General features: G+C 42.3%; 1 protein-coding gene across 2 annotated transcripts in view; it reads right to left on the bottom strand.

Moving 5' to 3' along the window:
• Positions 1–2767: 2767 nt before the first annotated feature.
• Positions 2768–19249, bottom strand: part of LOC140914487 (inter-alpha-trypsin inhibitor heavy chain H3-like) — a 49649-nt gene continuing 33167 nt past the window's right edge. Inside the window, exons 14-19 of one of the 2 annotated variants that reach the window (XM_073352405.1) lie at positions 15370–15515; positions 8976–9089; positions 6025–6229; positions 4414–4586; positions 3654–3765; positions 2768–3033 (exon numbers count right to left, since the gene is read on the bottom strand). In XM_073352405.1, coding sequence (XP_073208506.1) covers positions 2886–3033; positions 3654–3765; positions 4414–4586; positions 6025–6229; positions 8976–9089; positions 15370–15515 — 898 coding nt within the window. In that variant the 3' untranslated portion in view covers positions 2768–2885. The remainder of the gene's footprint in view (positions 3034–3653; positions 3766–4413; positions 4587–6024; positions 6230–8975; positions 9090–15369; positions 15516–19249) is intronic. The other variant, XM_073352407.1, reaches the window with a different exon arrangement.

Raw genomic sequence — 19249 nt, 5'->3', positions numbered from 1 at the left:
GTTGATCATGTGGTTTGTTATGTTAGTGTGAGGATGCATCTCTTCCAAGAGGAGGAGCAGCGTAACAGAATTAGTGTGATGGCTGGGTCTGTGGGTGAGACAGCCTCAAAACCTGTGGCTCCTCCCAAGCGGGAAGGACTCTGACTCAGCAAGTAGCCCTGAGAGGAAATGCACAGTTGGGTGTGTGCTGCGTGCTGAGGAAAAGTAAAAGTGTTTGTGGACTCAGTAGCACCAACAGGGGAGCTGCCTCTGTCCCCTCTTCTAGTAATAAATACAAGTTCTGTTATTTACTGAGCTCATGCTTGTCATCATTCCAGGAATTCTGCCTACTTGTGTTGTGTCAATGGACCATGTGAAATACGGCATCACAAAAAAAGCAGAAGCACTGCATTTTCCTGAATCAGTGGAACTCTGATTCATACCAAACAATGTGGCCATTTTAATTTTTTTCAATGTCATATGATAAAAGCGTTGGACATTTTCCTGTCAGCCCCTTTCCCAATGACCTAATACTGTACTTACATACATAAAAAGTTTCTTCTGTCTGTGGTCTCAAGCCACTGAGTGAGTTAAGTCAACCTTTGTTCCCAGCTCTGCCAGTGTACATCCTTTCTGGCCTTTACATCTGTGACATTACCCAGGATACAGCTGTGTCCCATTAACTTTCTAGCCTGGGGTGCCTTTTACATTGCTTTACTGTCTGAGCAGTCACTCCCGGTCTGCTCACATAGCCTTCAGCATGCAAATCCACTTCCAGCTAAACATGAGCAATCTGACCAGTCACTCTAGAATTACATACAGGGCGACACCGGCAAATTTAAATTACCAGCCTTGTTCCCCGAGGAATGTGCATCTTGTACTGTCCAGCACACTGCTGAATAATGCAAGCTCACAGAAAGTCCATCATTTTATCAAAGGAAAATGATACACGTACCAGCTTTGTTATCCCAAATGGAGTTTCCCCACACACTCTAATTCAAACACATTGGTTAAGGTAAAACAATAAGATAAGTTTATTAACTACAGAAAGATAGATTTTAAGTGATTACAAGTGATGGTGCATAAAAGTCAGGATTGGTTATAAAAGAAAATAAAAGAGTAATATGCAAGCTAATACCTAATTTAACAAGCTAAGTGAACTTAAAAGCAAAGGTTTTGTCTCACCATATGCTGTTGTAAATTTCACAGGTTGGGTCTCCTTTCAGCCTCGGATCACTCCCCCTTAATTCAGTTCTTTGAGGGTAGTCAATGTCATGAGCAGAGAGATGGGAGGAAAAGAGGTGAAATGGAGGCCACTCTCTCTCTCATATACCACACTCCCATTTTTGAGTATTACCCCCACCTGGGGTGCAGGTGACAAGTAGTTCTTGTGGATGTGTGGACTGAACCGTCTCTGTGATGAAATGTAAATTTCTTGTTTATCCCTTCCATTGCTGAAGAATGACTGTTTAAACCAGTGATAGCTCTAACACCTGGCTGGGTTGCTAGTCTTTCTTTGTCTCTGAAAAACTGCTTTGGGCCTGCTTTTCTAACTCTGGAACACGTTACAGCAATGTTAAACAGTAGAAACATATAACTTTACATACAATGTTGATACACCTATTTTACCAGGACAATAATGTTCATCAGAAGATGATGTTTTAAATGATATTTCACAAGACATACTTTGTACAAAATTTATCATAGTCTTGTAAAATTGATGACCATAAAAGTATAGACTGTCACAACATCCCTTTCCCCATCCAATTATTCCAGTTTTGGAACTACATAAAGATTTACCAATGCAATTAAATCTTGTCCTGCAACACCTCAAATTATTCCAGTCCTGCTCCCCTCCCCTCCCCCAACTCTGCCAATAATGCTCCTCTGTTTAGACCAGGCATCAGGAATCAAGTCACTTTGTATTATCTTGTAGAACACTTGGGTAAAGAAATACATATTTCTGAGTTGTAAAGCCATAATATTGTGCCAGTGTTATAAATGATGCATGTTTGGAAATTAAATGCACATCCCTTGAAAAGTAAAGTACAACTGAAAAGTCCTCTAGTAGTCTTAATTTTATGTTAAAATTGCCAAACACGGATTTTATCTTCATGGATGTATGTTTAATGTTATATATGATGTTTGACACTTTGGATGGAACCATCCCAATTGTTGGTACATGAAGGATTAAACCTATTCTGAGAATCCAGAAGCCTTGCAGCAGCTGTCATCTGCCTGCCATTTAAGCTTAGTAAGAGAACAGGAGCTCCTGGAAATAGCATAGACACCTGATTCCCAAAGGGGCTGGGGAAAATAAGCCAGGAAAGGGTAAGAAATGCCTCTGAACAGTAAAATCTATCCTACATGTTGAGACTTTGATCTGACAGAAGCTCCTTTTCTCTCTGCATAGAAGGCTGTGCAGGCATAAATGCACCATGCTGCCCTGTCAGGTGAATAAGAATCAAGTGGTACACCTTCCTTTCCTGGTGTGACTAGCTACCCACATTGACTGGGCCACCAGGCACAACTAATGGGCACAATTCTGTTCCCACTGGAGTTTATGCACGTTTTGCCATTGACTTTAATGTGAGCAGGAGCAGATCTCACAGTCTATAGTTGAAGCAAACATATAAACATTATACTAGATGTACACATGCCGCAGGCCAAAGGGAGACAAAATTACTATCCAGATCATAATATTTACTCAAAAGTGACTACTGAGACATGCCATGTGCGTCAAAGTTGGGAAAGTATCAAAGAATAAAAACTGCAGTGATCAGCTTCATTTAATAATGAGTAAAAGCAACTTTATTTCTCTATATTGTTTTCTTGTAGCTAACTGTTTCTTGGTTATTAGAAAGCATTTTATTTAAAGAATGAGATTGCACATGTACGTTTGTTGCTTAGTTTATAAATGGTGTGCTAAATAGGTTGGAAACAATATAGTTGGTGTGAGCTCCATCAATCAGTCCTGTACCATTGTTATGAATAAACCAGCAGGGGATGATTGTTCCATGACTGGGGTCTTTTCCGTAATCTTTCTCACTAACCCTGAAACAAAGACAAAAAGCATGAATTAACCAAAATAATAGTACTTTGTAATGTGATGCATCTCTGATTCTGAATCTGTCTGTTTGTGAGCTTAGCAATTTTACCAGGTTTGTCTTTGTATAAATTGGTTAGACTAGTATTTACCTATGAATACAGTAGCGGTCTTTGTCTATGCTTGCCACTAAATCATGCTGGATCCATTCAGTTGGTACCTTCTAGGCAACAACAGGTAGTTTTTTCGAGTGTAAACAGGGTTTAAGTGGCTTTTCCAAGGTCAAACAGCAAGTCTGTTGCATTATCAGGAATATGTAGCTAAATAATTGTAAGGAGAGGTTATAATTTTGTTATGTCCTGCAGCTTTGTAGATGTAAGGTTCCTGCCTGTTCACTTGGGGAAGAATGCTGTGCTGTGAAACAGTTCAAGATGGAGATTCTTACAGAAGGAGACTCTCGCACTGTGCTCTGTCTCTCAGGGAGACTATTGTGTTGCCTGTCTTTTATGGAAAAAAGACCCGAACCCAATCCTGTACTGTAACAGCTAGAGAATGTTCCTATCTCCCCCCCCCGCCCAAATTACAGATCTTTTCCGGGTAAGGAAGTATTTCCTAATCATTTGGTTACCTAGTTACTGTCAGTTTATTGTTTTTGACAATCATTGTGGCATGTGGTTTCTCAGGGTCAGATCCAGGACGGATGTCAAAAACTTCAAAATCAATGTGCTGGAAAAACTGTCCTGAAAATAAGGGAAGAAAATACAATATCAAAAACTGCTGTAAAATCAACTGATGGCCGTCAGCTACATTGGATACATACAAAAAGGTATAACTAGCAGTGAGGGGATGAAATTAAGAGAAGGAAATTTTGAAATTCCCAGAAAAACTGCCTAATGGGGAGACCTATTAGTTTATGGCATATCTCCCAAGAGAAGTAGTAGAATCCCATATCTTGAGACATTTAAAACTAGCCTAAACAAAGCATACGAAAATATACTGTAGGGAAAACTTCTGCACTTACCCCAAGAGAATGAGCTAAATGTGATCTATTAGGTCATCTCCATTTGTAATTTCTATGAGTTTAAGACATGAGCTATACACTCTCTCTCGCTTACAAAGCATGTTTTCATATTCTCAGGCTTTTCCATAATGCAGTTTTTTATTGAAGTTATAGCCCTATATCCCATTTTTATTTTTAATATACAAACTAGGACCAGATACAATGAAAGAGTTAATATACAGGAGGCGATACTTTTAACATATTCTGTACATCTTAGCTCTGAGAATGTGAACACATGATTACTTTTCCCTAAATGAACCAGTCAGGAAAATGTTAGTCTTTTAAATTAAGGTAGCGTTCATCCATTTCAATGGACGTGAATTCCTACCTAATAAGCCATGGGTGTGTTCAGACACCTTGTGACTATCCAGTGTGTAGAATCCTAGGAAGTCCTGGTGTAGAGGATGCTTCTTCCATACTCGATGCAAAACAACAATAAAAGTTGCACCATCTCTGAATGAAAGCACTAGATTCTTTTCCCTGTTTATCTCCATAGTCAAACTGCAGCAGGAGAAGAAAGATGAAAGATAAAATTTGTGAAGAGACCTCACAACTGTTCAGTTTTGGTTTTCAACATTTAATATTGTGGACAATAAGTTAACTAACAGACCAGGGGATCTATGGAAAATCCATCTGGCAGAGTAAGATGGGGTTTTTTTTTTTAAACAAAACTTTCTGGAAGATCCATAAATCAAACAAAATATTTCAACAAGTGACGTTTAATATGTGGTAGCAAAGAATTGAAGAGTGAAGAGACTAAAACCTCAATCCTGACACTGTATGCACACACAGATACTCCTGTGCTCATCTGGAGCTCCACTGAAGTCAGTGGGGTTCCATACAGATGCAGAGGTCTTTATGTCTGTAGGTAGCTGTAGGATGGTACTGTTTATATCTAAGATCCTAATTCAGGAAAGCATCCTTGTTTGGGACAGCACTTAAACATATGCTCAACTAAGTGTGTGCAGAAGTGCTTTCTTGAATCAGCACCTAGCATGACCAGAGGCTGAGCCTTTTGTTTATATACACAATTCTTTTTATGTTATGAACACATCTTCAAGAGAAAAAAAATGGTGAAAATTTAGTTCTACAAATACAATTTAAAAATGTTGTTGGCTTTCTCAATGACAAGCCCCCACGATGAGAGTGCTTTGCTATGAGCTTATAAAAATATTTGCACATTCAAACAACCCCCAAACCGCAAAGTATTTGCTTGAGAGCGGTAAATCAAATAGTGGTTACCCCTTGTAACACTGAGGTCGAGTCCCAAAATAAAGTTGTATTGTTGTCTTAGAGCTTAAGTGAAGTCAAAGTAAAAAATAAACCACTTTTAAAATGGATTCAGAAAAATTAGTTATTCAGATATTTGTGCAGTTCAAGTTGTTCTGTACGCATTTCGTGACTTCCTCTCTCTCTCCTGGGCTGATGCTTAAAATCACTAGAGCAAATCATCAGCTGGTGTAAATCGGATTAGCTCCACTGGGTCATTTGAACTGTGCTGATTTATAACAGGTGAAGATCTGGCCCAGTGCTGTTTTTGTGTAGAACTGTTGCACAAACAAGCCTCTTCTTGTCTCCTCTCTTCCTCCACACATGAGTCCAGCTAGGCCTGGACTTCAGAAGTACAAAAAATTGTTTCATTTGTTCATCAGCAGAATGTGAAGCACCAACCCCTCTCTAAGCATCTGAACATTTCCATAGCTCCAATAACACATATTTCTTGGTACCTCTGAGCAATGTTTCTACTTTATTTCTTCCTCCCAAGCCTCACTCATAACAGTATTGAAACAAGCAATTGAATGCACGAACAGGGCACGTGGCTTCCAAGGATTTGTCAATCAGTTTGCCACTGCCATCAGCCTTAATTACATTTAGATACTAATGTTTTCATAAGTTTGAACATTCTTGAACAAGTCTGGGCTTTTGTGTTGTACTTTACCCTTCCTTTTGTAGGGTGATTGTATCAAGCCAGGTAAAAGTGGCTGTGTTTCTGCCATTCTGGAGGGTGATTTTTTCAGTCGTTATTTCTATTTTTAAATCCAGTTGTGTATTTACAATCCCAAGTTTTCCAATATACGTTTTCTGGGTCTGTCCATTGTTGCTGACTTTCTTTTTTCCAATAAGCTGCCCATTAACTGTGATGCCTGTTATAAAGGAACAAAAAGTGCTATTACTGTACAGATAGATTCTGATCAGGAAATGTTGAGGAATGACGTGGAGAAGGAAAGTACTATGCAGCTGAACCACTTTATAGCATAATTTCCAATCCTTTCACTGGCTACCAATTTACTACTCCACCTTTCTCTCCTTCAGTCTCTTGCCTGTATTTCTTTTCATTTTGGCCTCTCCTGCACATGAAGCTTTAGACCACTGACATAGCAGTTGCATTAGGGAGCATTAGTTTAGCAAGTTTCAGGTCGTATATCACTTAAGGAGATGGATGAGCAGAATGCCTCCACCTGGTTTAGTGGGTGGGAGACTTGATTGGATCCAGAAGGCACCAGACAGCTTTGGAATGAAAGTGGGAGTGTATGCAGGAGTAGGCACCTCCTTCCCAGGGGCACTGCTCCACCCTTTGACTAGCCAAAGGGATAAGGGATTGTTCCCCATGATCATCAACTTAAACTCTTGCCTGAGATTTCTCAAGCCTCTTGTCCCATTTTATCTAAACCCACACTCCCTCCGCATAGTTAGATAGCATAGGAACTGTTTTTTTTAGGATGTCTTGGGTCTGACTGATCACCTGTTTTAGGGGGTGGGAAGGAATTTTTCCTATTCAGGACTGGTAGGTTTTTATCATCTTCCTTACACCGTCGTGGATACACAGTTAAGTTGAATAGAAAAAAGGATTTAGAAATTGAATAGTTAAGAATTGGTAGGAATATTTAGCTTATTGCAGCTTGAGGCCATTGTCCAACGCAGATAAAAGGCCAGCCTCCAGAAATAAGAGACCTGGGATTTCGCTGGTGGACCTCAGGAAAAGGAGAGACCTGAAGTCTTCACAGACCAAAGTCCTTTTCTCTGTCCTCTTTGCTGCAGGAAGTGTGAGGGGATTTACAGAGCAAGCTGAATCCTAGGGGTAGGGAGTGGAGAGTTCAACATATTCATAAATGATCTGGAAAAAGGGGTAAACAGTGAGGTGGCAAAATTTGCAGATGATACAAAATTACTAAAGATAGTTAAGACCCAGGCAGACTGCGAAGAGCTACAAAAGGATCTCTCAAAACTGGGTGACTGGGCAACAAAATGGCAAATGAAATTTAATGTTGATAAATGCAAAGTAATCACATTGGAAAGCATAATCTCAACTACTCATATAAAATGATGGGGGTATAAATTAGCTGTTCCCACTCAAGAAAGAGATCTTGGAGTCATTGTGGATAGTTCTCTGAAAATATCCACTCAATGTGCAGCAGCAGTCAAAAAAGCGAACAGAATGCTGGGAATAATTAAGAAAGGGATAGATAATAGGATAGAAAATATCATGTTGTCTCTATATAAATCCATGGTACACCCACATCTTGAATACTGTGTGCAGATGTGGTTGCCCCATCTCAAAAAAAATATATTGGAATTGGAAAACGTTCAGAAAAGGGCACCAAAAATTATTAGGGGTATGGAATGGCTGCTGTATGAATAGAGATTAATAAGGCTGGGACTTTTCAGCTTGGAAAAGAGATATGATTGAGGTCTATAAAATCATAACAGGGGTAGAGAAAGTAGATAAGGAAGTGTTGTTTACTACTTCTCATAACACAAGAACTAGGGGTCACCAAATGAAATTAATAGGCAGCAGGTTTAAAACAAATAAAAGGAAGTATTTCTTCACACAACGCACAGTCAGCCTGTGGAACTCCTTGCCAGAGGATGTTGTGAAGGCCAAGACCATAACAGGGTTCAAAAAAGAACTAGATAAATTCATGGAGGATAGGTCCACCAATGGCTATTAGCCAGGATGGGCAGGAATGGTGTCCCTAGCCTCTGTTTGCCAGAAGTTGGGAACGAGCGACGGGATGGATCACTTAATGATTACCTGTTCTGGTCATTCCCTCTGGGGCACCTGGCACTGGCACTGGTTTGACAGAACAAGGAGCGATGGTCTCAAGTTGCATTGAGGGGGGCTTAGGTTGGATATTAGGAAAAACTTTTTCACTAGGAGGGTGGTGAAACACTGAAATGCGTTACCTAGGGAGGTGGTGGATTCTCCTTCCTTAGAGGTTTTTAAGGTCAGGCTTGACAAAGCCCTGGCTGGGATGATTTAGTTGGGGATTGGTCCTGCTTTGAGCACGGGGTTGGACTAGATGACCTCCTGAGGTCCCTTCCAACCTTGATATTCTATGATTCTATGACAGGATACTGGGCTAGATAGACCTTTGGTCTGACCCATTAGGGCCGTTCTTATGTTCTTATGTATGTTCTTATTTATGGGCTATATCAGGGTTTCTCAAACAGAGGTACATGGACCCCTGGGGATCGCGAGGGTACTCCACAAGTCAGGTCTGGGAACAGCTGGTGTGCAGGAGACGCTGAGAGGGAGGGGGAGGAGCAGAAAGAGGTGGGGAAGAGGAGAGGTGGGGGTAGAGCAGGGCGGGAAGAGGGGGGGCGGGGGTGGTGCCTTGGGGGAAGCGGTAGAGTGGGGGCAGGGCCTGGGGTGGAGTGGGGGCAGGGCCTAGGATGGAACAGTGGGTTTTGGGGTCTGCAAAAATTGTAAATCAAAATGGGGGTCCTTTGGTTGCTAAAGTTTGAGAACCAGCGGGCTATATGATAGGAGCCCTATAAACCCTCACTAGACCCACTTAAATGCCTAGTATGGGGATATATGGCAGATAAACCTCACACCAGGGAGAAGTGCCCTTTTTGCCCTTTTACTTTAGATTAATATTAACTCACCTGTATCAGGGTCATTTACTAGGTTTAACACCACACCTGGGTCTAAATTGATATTGAAGCAAAGATGGTCTTTTTTCTGTGGTACGTCTATAAGGAAATGTGGATCTCCATCAACTGCAAACACATTACAATGTCTCAGATTAAATGACTTACAAAAGCAGCCTCTCGGTGATAAAGAAACAGTAAGTTATGGCTGAGATAATTAGGATTTAGACTCTCCACCCAACGACATTGACTAGGAGTGCAACAAAGAAGAACAAAATAGATGTGAACAAAATCACAGACATCTGTTGGGAAAATAATACAGCAGGGCACAGATTACCCACAAGTTCTTGGAATGCATTGGAGACAATTTTTTCAGAAAGTAGGGAGGCTTTTCTAGATTTGTTTTTGACAAATAGGGAGGAACTGGTTGAGAATTTGAAAGCGGAAGGCTGCTTGGGTTAAAGCGATCATGAAATGGTAGAGTTCATGATTCTAAGGAATGATAGGAAGGACAACAGCACAATAAAGATAATGGATTTCAAGAAGGCAGACTTTAGCATACGTAGGGAGTTGGTAGGTAAGATCTTATGGCAAGCAAGGCTAAGGGGAAAAACAGTTCGAGAAAGTTGGCAGTTTTTCAAAGAGACATTATTAAGGACACAAGAGCAAACTACCCCACTGCATAAAAAAGATAGGAAGTATGGCAAGAGACCACGCTGGCTTACCCAGGAGATCTTCAGTGATCTGAAACTCAAAAAAAGAATCCTACAAAAAGTGGAAACTAGGTCAAATTACCAATGATGAATATAAACAAACAGCACAAGCATGTAGGGACAAAAATGAGAAAGGCCAAAGCACAAAATGAGATTAAACTAGCTAGAGTCAAAGGGTAAAAAGAAAATATTCTACAAATACATGAGAAGCAAAAGGAAAACCAAGCACAGTGTAGGCCCATTACTCAATGGGAGGGAGGAGAGATTGTGACACTGCACCCTATGTTCTTCCCAGTGATATTATTTTGATATTATTATGGCGTAGTTCTGATGTCTTCTATGCAAGTTAGGTCATGTGAGATCACTGGAAAGGCTGTGATTTACTGAATATTATTATCCGATTTGTATGCATGTATTATTTTTGCATTTGAAGTTAGGAATAGTGACTATATATCTGTGTTATAAATGTGTTTATATATGGGCAACACCCACTAGACAAAAGACTCTCAGTCTAGATGAGAGCTAATGAACCATTAGGGAGAACTATAGGCCTGAGAAGAAGCTTATTTCTCACCTCGGGGCCTTCCTGAGGACTCTACTAACAGCCTCTGACTCATGGGTGCTATGACGCTACAGGGACATGTCCCCAGGTCATCTGGTGCTGGACTCCATCTTGGGATACCAGTGTTTTTCCACTAACTGGCCTGGGATCCAAGCTTTGAAACAAAGGGTTTCCACCATATGCAAAGCTATATAAGGCAGGGGAGTGACATCATCGAGGTTCTTCACTGACTCTGCACTCAAGAAAACTCCTGGAAGCATGTGAGGAACAAAGACCAAACTGGGGGGAAGTGCAGGACCCAGGCTAAAGGAATTTTTAGTCTGTGAATGGAACAACTGGGGTTTCTAAGCTGTCAGCCAGCACAGCTTGCCCCTTAAGAACCTGCAGCCTGCTTGTATCATCGTTTCGGGCAGAGGCGGGCAAACTTCTTGGCCTGAGGGCCCCATCGGGTTTCCAAAATTGTATGGAGGGCTGATTAGGGGAGGCTGTGCCTCCCCAAACAGCCAGGCATGGCCTGACCCCCACCCCCATCTGACCCCCCCGCTTCTTGCCCCCTGACGGCCCCCCTTGGGACCCCTGTCCCATCCACCCCCCACCCCCATCCCCTGACCGCCCCTGGAACCCCCACCCGTGACTGCCCCCCGCCACCCCATCCAACCCCTCCTCTCATTCCTGACTGCCCCCCACAGGATCCCTGCCCCATCCAACCACCCTTTCTCCCTGACCACCCCAGGAATCCCTGCCCCTAACTACCCACCACGGCCCCATCCAACCCCCCCTTCCTTCCTGATTGCCCCCAGGACCCTTACCCCCATTCAATCCCCCTGTTCCCCGCCCTCTGACCACCCCGATCCCTATCCACACCCCTGGCCCCGACCACCCTCCCCGAACTCCCCTGCCCCATAGCCAACCCCTCTGCTCCCTGCCCCCTTAGCATGCTGCCTGGAGCACTGGTGGCTGGTGGTGCTACAGCTGTGCTGCTCAGCTGGAGCCAGCCACGCCACTGCGCAGCTCAGAGCACTGGGTCAGGCCGGGCTCTGCAGTTGCGCTGCCCCAGGAGCTCGCAGCCCTGCTGCCCAGAGCACTGTGCTGGCAGCGCAGTGAGATGAGGCTGCAGGGGAGGAGGAACAGCAGGGGAGGGGCCAGGGGCTAGGCAGGAGGGTCCAGCGGGCTGGATGTGGCCCTCAGGCTGTAGTTTGCCCACCTCTGGTTTAGGGTGAGAATTTGCTATTGATATCCAATCTCTTTAGTATATTAAGCTTAGTTTACGTGTTTTGTTTATTTCCTAGGTAATTTGCTTTGATCTGTTTGCTATCCCTTATAATCACTTAAAATCTATCTTTTGTAGTTAATAAACTTGTTTTTGCTTTGTCTAAAACCAGTGTGTATATTTCCTCTTCACATTGAGGGAGGGGGCGAATTTCCTGAGCTTACGCTGTACAGTTCCCTGTGCAGTGCAAGATGTTATAATTTTGGGTTTACACTCCAGAGAGGAGGTATGTGCCTTAGGAACTGGGAGGTGCTCTAGCTGTGCCTTCCCATGCAAGGACTCGTTAAAGAACCTGTCTGTATGTAATGCAGCTGGGTCTGTCCCTACCTGTATGTGTTGTGGCAAAAGTGCAGGCTGGAGCCTGGGAGAGGGCTTGGTAGGCTGGTCACAGCAGTACAGTGTAAAGGGAGCCCAGACTGGTGGGTCAGGAAGGCTCAGTGGTACCCCAGTTCCAGGTGGCACCCCAAGAGGAACCCATCAGAGAGACAACAACAGAAAATATGGAAATGGCAGAAGTGCTAAATGACTTTTTTGTTGTGGTGTTCACCAAAAAGGTTAATGGCGATTGGACGTCTAACATAGTGATTACCAGTGAAAATGAGGTAGGATCTTGAGACTAAAATGTGGTTCTGTTCTTAAAATGTACTTGCCTGTAAAAATGACATTCATGTTTAACGTGTTCTAGTGATTCCAAATCAAGGGTCTACAGCTTACAAAGAGAACGATGTATTTTCTATTTGCCAGATTTGCAATGTCAACCTGAGATCTGAGAGTCAAGCACAGATCTTTTCAACTTAAGTATCTTTTGATTTTGCCAAAAAAATTAGACTGTCAGTTTCTTATGTGAAACCCCGACTTCCAAACATAGAATCGTAGAATATCAGGGTTGGAAGGGATCTCAGGAGGTCATCTAGTCCAACCCCCTGCTCAAAGCAGGACCAATTCCCAACTTAATCATCCCAGCCAGGGCTTTGTCAAGTCTGACCTTAAAAACCTCTAAGGAAGGAGATTCCACCATCTCCCTAGGTAACGCATTCCAGTGCTTCACCACCCTCCTAGTAAAAAGTTTTTCCTAATATCCAACCTAAACCTCCCCCACTGCAACTTGAGACCATTACTCCTTGTTCTGTCATCTGGTACCACTGAGAACAGTCTAGATCCATCCTCTTTGGAATCCCCTTTCAGGTAGTTGAAAGCAGCTATCAAACCCCCATCATTTATCTCTTCTGCAGACTAAATAATCCCAGTTCCCTCAGCTTCTCCTCATAAGTCATGTGCTCCAGCCCCCTAATCATTTTTTGTTGCCCTCCGCTAGACTCTCTCCAATTTTTCCACATCCTTCTTGTAGTGTGGGGCCCAAAACTGGACACAGTACTCCAGATGAGGCCTCACCAATGCCGAATAGAGGGGAATAATCACATCCTTTGATCTACTGGCGATGCACCTACTTATATATCCCAAAATGCCATTGGCCTTCTTGGCAACAAGGGCACACTGTTGACTCATATCCAGCTTCTCGTCCACTGTAACCCCTAAGTCCTTTTCTGCACTTAGTGATACCTGCACAACCCCACTGTCTTCAGTCGTGTCGCATAACTGTTACATTGAAACTTACTGACACATTCTGTTGAGTATGCACAAGCTCAAATAGAATCAGCAGCTGACTTTTGTAGCTGTTTTGACTCTCCATAGCTAACAGGATTAAAAACAATAAAAGCTTATTTTTTTGTTACCAAAGAGGGTAGATATGACTCTGAATACACCATAGGAACAGTTATGTTAAGTAAAATGGTGTCATTTTGCACAGTGACTTTAGAATAGCACTTCAAGCTACATGAATTACATTACAGTACAGCTAGTGTGTTATATGTTGTCTTGAAGTGTTTGCTTTTATTTCCCATTAACATCTCTATCTTTGGTATCTAAACACTTATGAATTACATAAGCACACATTATTCCTATAGTTTTGATAATGGTTTTATTGTGCCTTCATTCATGTTGAAAAGTTCTTATGTTACTGGTATCAACATTAACTTGAATTCATTTTCACAATACCTACACCCCAGGTAACATTAACTTTCTCTTAAGAGCACTGTGATGACATCACAAATTTGTTCTTGCAAAAAGGAGAACTGTGTATGGTTTATAGGTATGTTTTAAAAAAGGACAACTTACCAGAGTTTGCCCTTGAAGGGTAACTATACTGAATAGAAGTATCTGACAGATTGCCGGGGGGGGGTGGGAGGGGGGAAGAGAAAATAAAAAGAAATGTTAGATGAATCAAAATGATTTTAAACTAGCATCTTCTGAAGTTTTAAATAGTTTCCCCCCACCACCACACCCCTTACAAGCTTCAAACATGCTTTCTGAAATGGTAGTGGATATAATTTTGTCTTGTCTACATTACTGCTTAATGACAGGTTTCAGAGGAACAGCCGTGTTAGTCTGTATTCGCAAAAAGAAAAGGAGTACTTGTGGCACCTTAGAGACTAACCAATTTATTTGAGCATGAGCTTTCGTGAGCTACAGCTCACTTCATCAGATGTTTACCGTGGAAACTGCAGCAGACTTTATATACACACAGAAATCATGAAACAATACCTCCTCCCACCCCACTGTCCTGCTGGTAATAGCTTACTGCTTAAACCATTTTCAGTACTATTTCAAGGAGCTCTGTTGATGAAAAGCATTTTCTCATAACAGTTCAAGTTGCTAGGATAAAGAGGAAAGATATTCACCATCACAACCTTAGATGCTCTAACTACATTTAAGATACTAAAATCCTGGATATCCCTTTTTTTTTTTTTTAATTGCCTCACTTAGCTCTGAACAGAATTAAAAAGACAGTAAAAGTTTTCCCTTCTTCAGAAAGTCTTCAGTGTACATTATTTCACATGATTCTCACTCTCTAATACAAAGGTGTTTTGGGGGGATCCTTCAAAGGTGACCTTGCAAAGGAAGAATAAAAGATAAGGGTTGTTCACACAATATATGTGAAAAAATCAGTGTTATGGTATAAAATTTCAGTTGTATAATCACAGACAATACGGAGTAGGATAAGCTAATTTGTACCCATCTATTCCATAACACATGGAACTTAAAAGAATAGTGGTTAAGATACTGTGGAAGTGGTTGTGTCAAGTTATGGTTAGTACTTGCAATAAAGATTTGTCGTATATCATACAGCTAGACAGTTGCAGGGAAAATTTTCAGTGTTGCCACCTCTCATGATTTTATTACAAGTCTCACAATCTCTTGATGTCTTCTAGACTCCTTTCTGGAAGATAGGCTTTAGTCAAACAAGTTATTGGACTCACTACAGGGATAACTGGGTAAAAGTCTATGCCCTGTGTTATACAGAAGGTGAGACTAAGTCAACTAATTGTTCCTTCAGGGTTAAAATCTGAGAGTCTACGATTATTCAGTCTGAAAATTCATACAGGAAGTACATTATTCTCTATTTCTCCTGCTTCAATCATCCAGTCAGTGATGAGGAACAATACCAGTCACACACTGGAGCAAAGTTTTCAAAAGCCCCTAATGATTTAGGATTCTAAGTCCCATTGAAACCCAGTGGGACTTGGGCTCAGAAGTCACTCGCGTGTAAATTTTCAAAAGCACCTTATGCTAGTGACTATAAAAGTGACAAACAACCCATAGCCCCAAATTTGTTTGCTTATATTATTACTTGAAAACCTGTGAATAATTAATACATTTGCAGAAATCAGGCTTTGTTTCAATGATTAGTAAACATAAAATAAGATTAAATACATCAGATAATTTATTCACAATGACTTATCCCACCAGCTCTAGATAAATGATCTCCGATTAGATTGTGAAGCAAAACTATGAAAAGGTCTCTACCTTCTACTGGTTTATCAGCAATTGTAGCTTTATCTTCTGGTTTTGTTACCACCATGGATGTGAGGGGAGTCACAAATTTATATTTTAGCGAGAGCTCCAGGGCTTGTGCTGCAAGATTCTTCCGTTTTTCTTCTTGAGCTGAAATGCTGAATGCAGGAAGAGAATCAGAACAGCAGCTTGCACCTTTTTAGAAACTTTCTACAAAGTCAAGACATTAAACACTGCATTATATTTTTCTGCATAATAGTGTAAGGGGTCTGTTGCCTCCTTACTACCATTCAGTGGGGGTGTTTTAATTGCTAGCTCCCAGTACTAAAAAGGGGGAAGGGTCGATGGGGAATCCGGACCCTGAGACTGACAGCCCCCAGGAACAATGGGGAGAGGCCAATGCTCCAGGTCAGCCTGAATGGGGCAGGCTAATCAGGGAGTCAGGAGGCCAGGGAGTTCTTGTCCTCCCTGTGAGCTGGAATTGCCGGGGGTCAGACAGAGTGGGGCCGAGCTAAGGAGAAAGCAGAGGCCTGAGCTGAGCTGGGGAGCAGAGCTGTGCCAGACCCAGAGGGACTAGAAAAGGAGCCCAGAGAGAGCAGACCCTGTCCTGGGAGCAGAGCTGCAGCCTCAAAGCCGGAGGCACAGCCCAGAGAGAGCAGACTTGCCCTGGGAGCAGAGCTGCAGCAACCAGAGCCAGAAGGGCCAGAAAAGCAGCCCACGAAGCAGGTCAGTGCTGGAAGCAGAGTCACAGAAGCAGCCTGCAGAGCAGACCTGTCCTGGGAGGAGAGCTGCAGCAACCAGAGGCAGAGGGGCCAAAGAAGCAGCCCAGGGAGCTGGAGGCAGAGTAGCAGCAGTGCTGAGACAGAGTGGTGGAGCTGGGGCTGGAGCAGTCCAGAGCTGGGTGCGGTGAGCAGCTTGGGAGAGTGAGGGGAACCCTGGGCAGCGGGCCCAGCACCGGGAGACACCTCAGCCATGAGGCTCTGCAGGCCAGGCTTGGATTGTAACCCCAACAGGGCAGGGGCAACACTGGGAAGAAGGGTCCTACCACTTAGAGCCTGAGAGCGTCTGGCCACCACCAGAGCAAGTGTCCAACCCACAGCATCCCTACAGCACAGCCAGAGCCTGAGAATGCGGCCTGGGACTTACAGGGAACAGACTGTGAATGGCCCTGACATCCCAGAGACACTGTTCTTGATGTTCCCTGCCACAGAGCGGGTTGATGTGTTTCCTTTAACCTTTCCCATTTTTCCTTATTTTTTTAAAAATTAATTGTTGATGAAATAACTTGCATTTGCTTTAAATTGTATGTAATGGTCTGTGGGTCAGAGAAGTGCCCAGTGCAGAGAAAGTACCCCGGAGTGGGGACACCCTAGCCCCTGTCCTAGGTGACCACAGCAGGGTTGGGGGTCGAGCCCCCCAGGAATCCTGGGCCCAGCCTTGTTGGGGTTACGAGGACTCTGCCAGACAGGAGAGTGGAAGGGGAGTCCTCAAGGGCAGGGAGGCCACTGGGTAAAGGAAGTGGGAGCAAGGACTCAGATCCTTTCGCTAGCCCACTTCACCGGGGTAGTGCACAAGCCAGGAAAGTTCCCCACAATAGCGGGACTATTCCCCCGCTTACAATAGCAACATTCTCTTCTGTAATCAGCCAAAAACCACTGAACTTAGATTCTGTGTTTTTCATTCATTGGTTATGTCTTATTGCTTTAAATATTATTGTTAGAAATATTATTTGGATCTTATGAAGTATTACAAAAGTTTTTGTTCAGCAAGTCTCAGCACCCAATGCTCAAGTAAACAATTCTGTGTATTTGTATTTTAATAGTAGTTACCACTGTCTTTTAGTGGTGAAAAAGATCCCTGTCTGAATTTTCCAGTGCAGGGACCAAAGCAACCAGCACCTATTGAGTTTTCCAAGGTATTTTTTTTTCCCTTTTTGTTTAAACATCACATTTTGGATAGGATGCCTTTGGCTGATTGTATAGTGATAACTATCAATAGACAGTTTTGTTTGTAAACCTTTTAACTCAGAGATGGCCTTTGTGTTTTGGATATGTTGGCTCCTCAGTTTTGGCATCAGGGACAAAAAAAATCACCATGCTAGCCCTTCCCCAAAATACGCAGACTGCCTCTGCTTATAACTCCTAATATATGGCCACCTACATACAACCATCAACCACACTTATAGCATGTGTGTACAACTCTCAACCTTAGGCTCTAAAAACATTGGATGTTAAAAGGGCAGCACAAATAGATCAGGCAGGAATGGGGAAACCATGTATATTAAGGCAGATATGATTAAAACCAGTCAAATCTCTCTACAATGAGCAGATGTCACCTCTAATTTGGCAGAAGACCAGGTGTGTCTATTTTTCCTGAATTCACCAGAGGCTGTCGGTGTCCTATCAATATAACTTCAAGATTAAGTTACATTAAGTACTGTATAGGAATTCATACTTTAATAAGGCCATAAGGAACCATTGTGATCCAGTCTGATCTCCTGCTGAACACAGGCCATAGTACTTCCCTGCATTAATTCCTGTTTGAACTGGAGAATGTCTTTTAGAAAAAAATCCAATCTTGATTTTAAATTTGCAGCGATGGACAGTCCACCAATAGTCTTGATAAGTAGTCCTCATTGTTAAAAATTTTCACCTTATTTCTAGTTGGAATTTGTCTAGCTTCAACTTCCAGCCATAGGATCTTGTCATACCTTTGTCTGCTAGATTGAAGAGCCCTTTATTATCAAATTTCTGTTCCACGTGCAGGTACTTATAGACTGTAATCAAGTCATCCCTTAGCTGTCTCTGTGTGAAGCGAAATAGATTGAGCTCCTTGAGTCTATCACTCAAGGTATGTTTTCTAATCCTTTAAGTATTCTTGTGCTCTTTCTCTGAACCTTTCCCAATAAATCAACATCCTTCTTGAACTATGGACACCAGACCTGGACACAGTATTCCAGCAGTGGTTGTACCAATGCCACATCCACAGGTGAAATAACCTTCCTACTCCATTTATATATTCAAGGATTGCATTAGCAAGGCCACAGTGTTGCACTGGGAGCTCATGTTCTGCTGATTATCCACCATGATCTCCAAATCCTTTTCACAGCCACTGCTTTCCCCCATCCTGTAAGTATGGTCTACAGTTTTTGTTCCTTGATGTATGACCTTACATTTGGCTTTATTAAAACACATATTGTTTGCTTGTGCCCTGCTTATCAAGAGATCCAGACCTCTCTGTGTCACACCTCTCTGTATCAGGAGACTGCTCTTTTCATCGTTTACCACTCCCCCAATCTTTACATCATCTGGAAACTTTATCAGTGATGATTTTATGTTTTCTTCCAGGTCACTAATAAAAATGTTCAGTAGCGTAGGGCCAAGGACTCATCCCTGCAGGACCCCATTAGAAACACACCCACTTGATGATGGTTCCCCATTTACAATTCCATTTTGAGACCTATCAGCTAACTCGTTTTTAATCAATTTAATGTGGGCCTTGCTGATTTTGGATCATTCTAGTTTCTTAATCAAAATATTGTGTTGTAACAAACTTACAATCTTATAAAAAAATCAAGTTAATTTGACAAGATCTATTTTTCATAAAAATATGTTAACTGCATACATTTTATCACCCTCCTTTAATTCTTTATTAATTAAGCCCCATGTTCATCATTTTTTGCCCAGCATCAACATCAGGCTGACAGACCTTTAATTACTCCGGTTTGTCTTGTTTAAGTATTGGCACAGCGTGAGCTTTTCCCCAGTACTCTGGAACTTCACCAGTGTTCCAAGACATTGAAAAACAACATTAACAGTCCGGAGAGCTCCTCGGAAAGCTCTTTTAAAGCTCTCTGTTGCAAGCTGTCCTGACATGCTGATTTTAAAGTGTC

The sequence above is a fragment of the Lepidochelys kempii genome, chromosome 7, assembly GCF_965140265.1.
Source record: "Lepidochelys kempii isolate rLepKem1 chromosome 7, rLepKem1.hap2, whole genome shotgun sequence".
NCBI lineage: Eukaryota > Metazoa > Chordata > Testudines > Cheloniidae > Lepidochelys > Lepidochelys kempii.
Note: the sequence above shows the minus strand (reverse complement) of the source record. Positions and strands in the feature narration are given on the sequence as shown.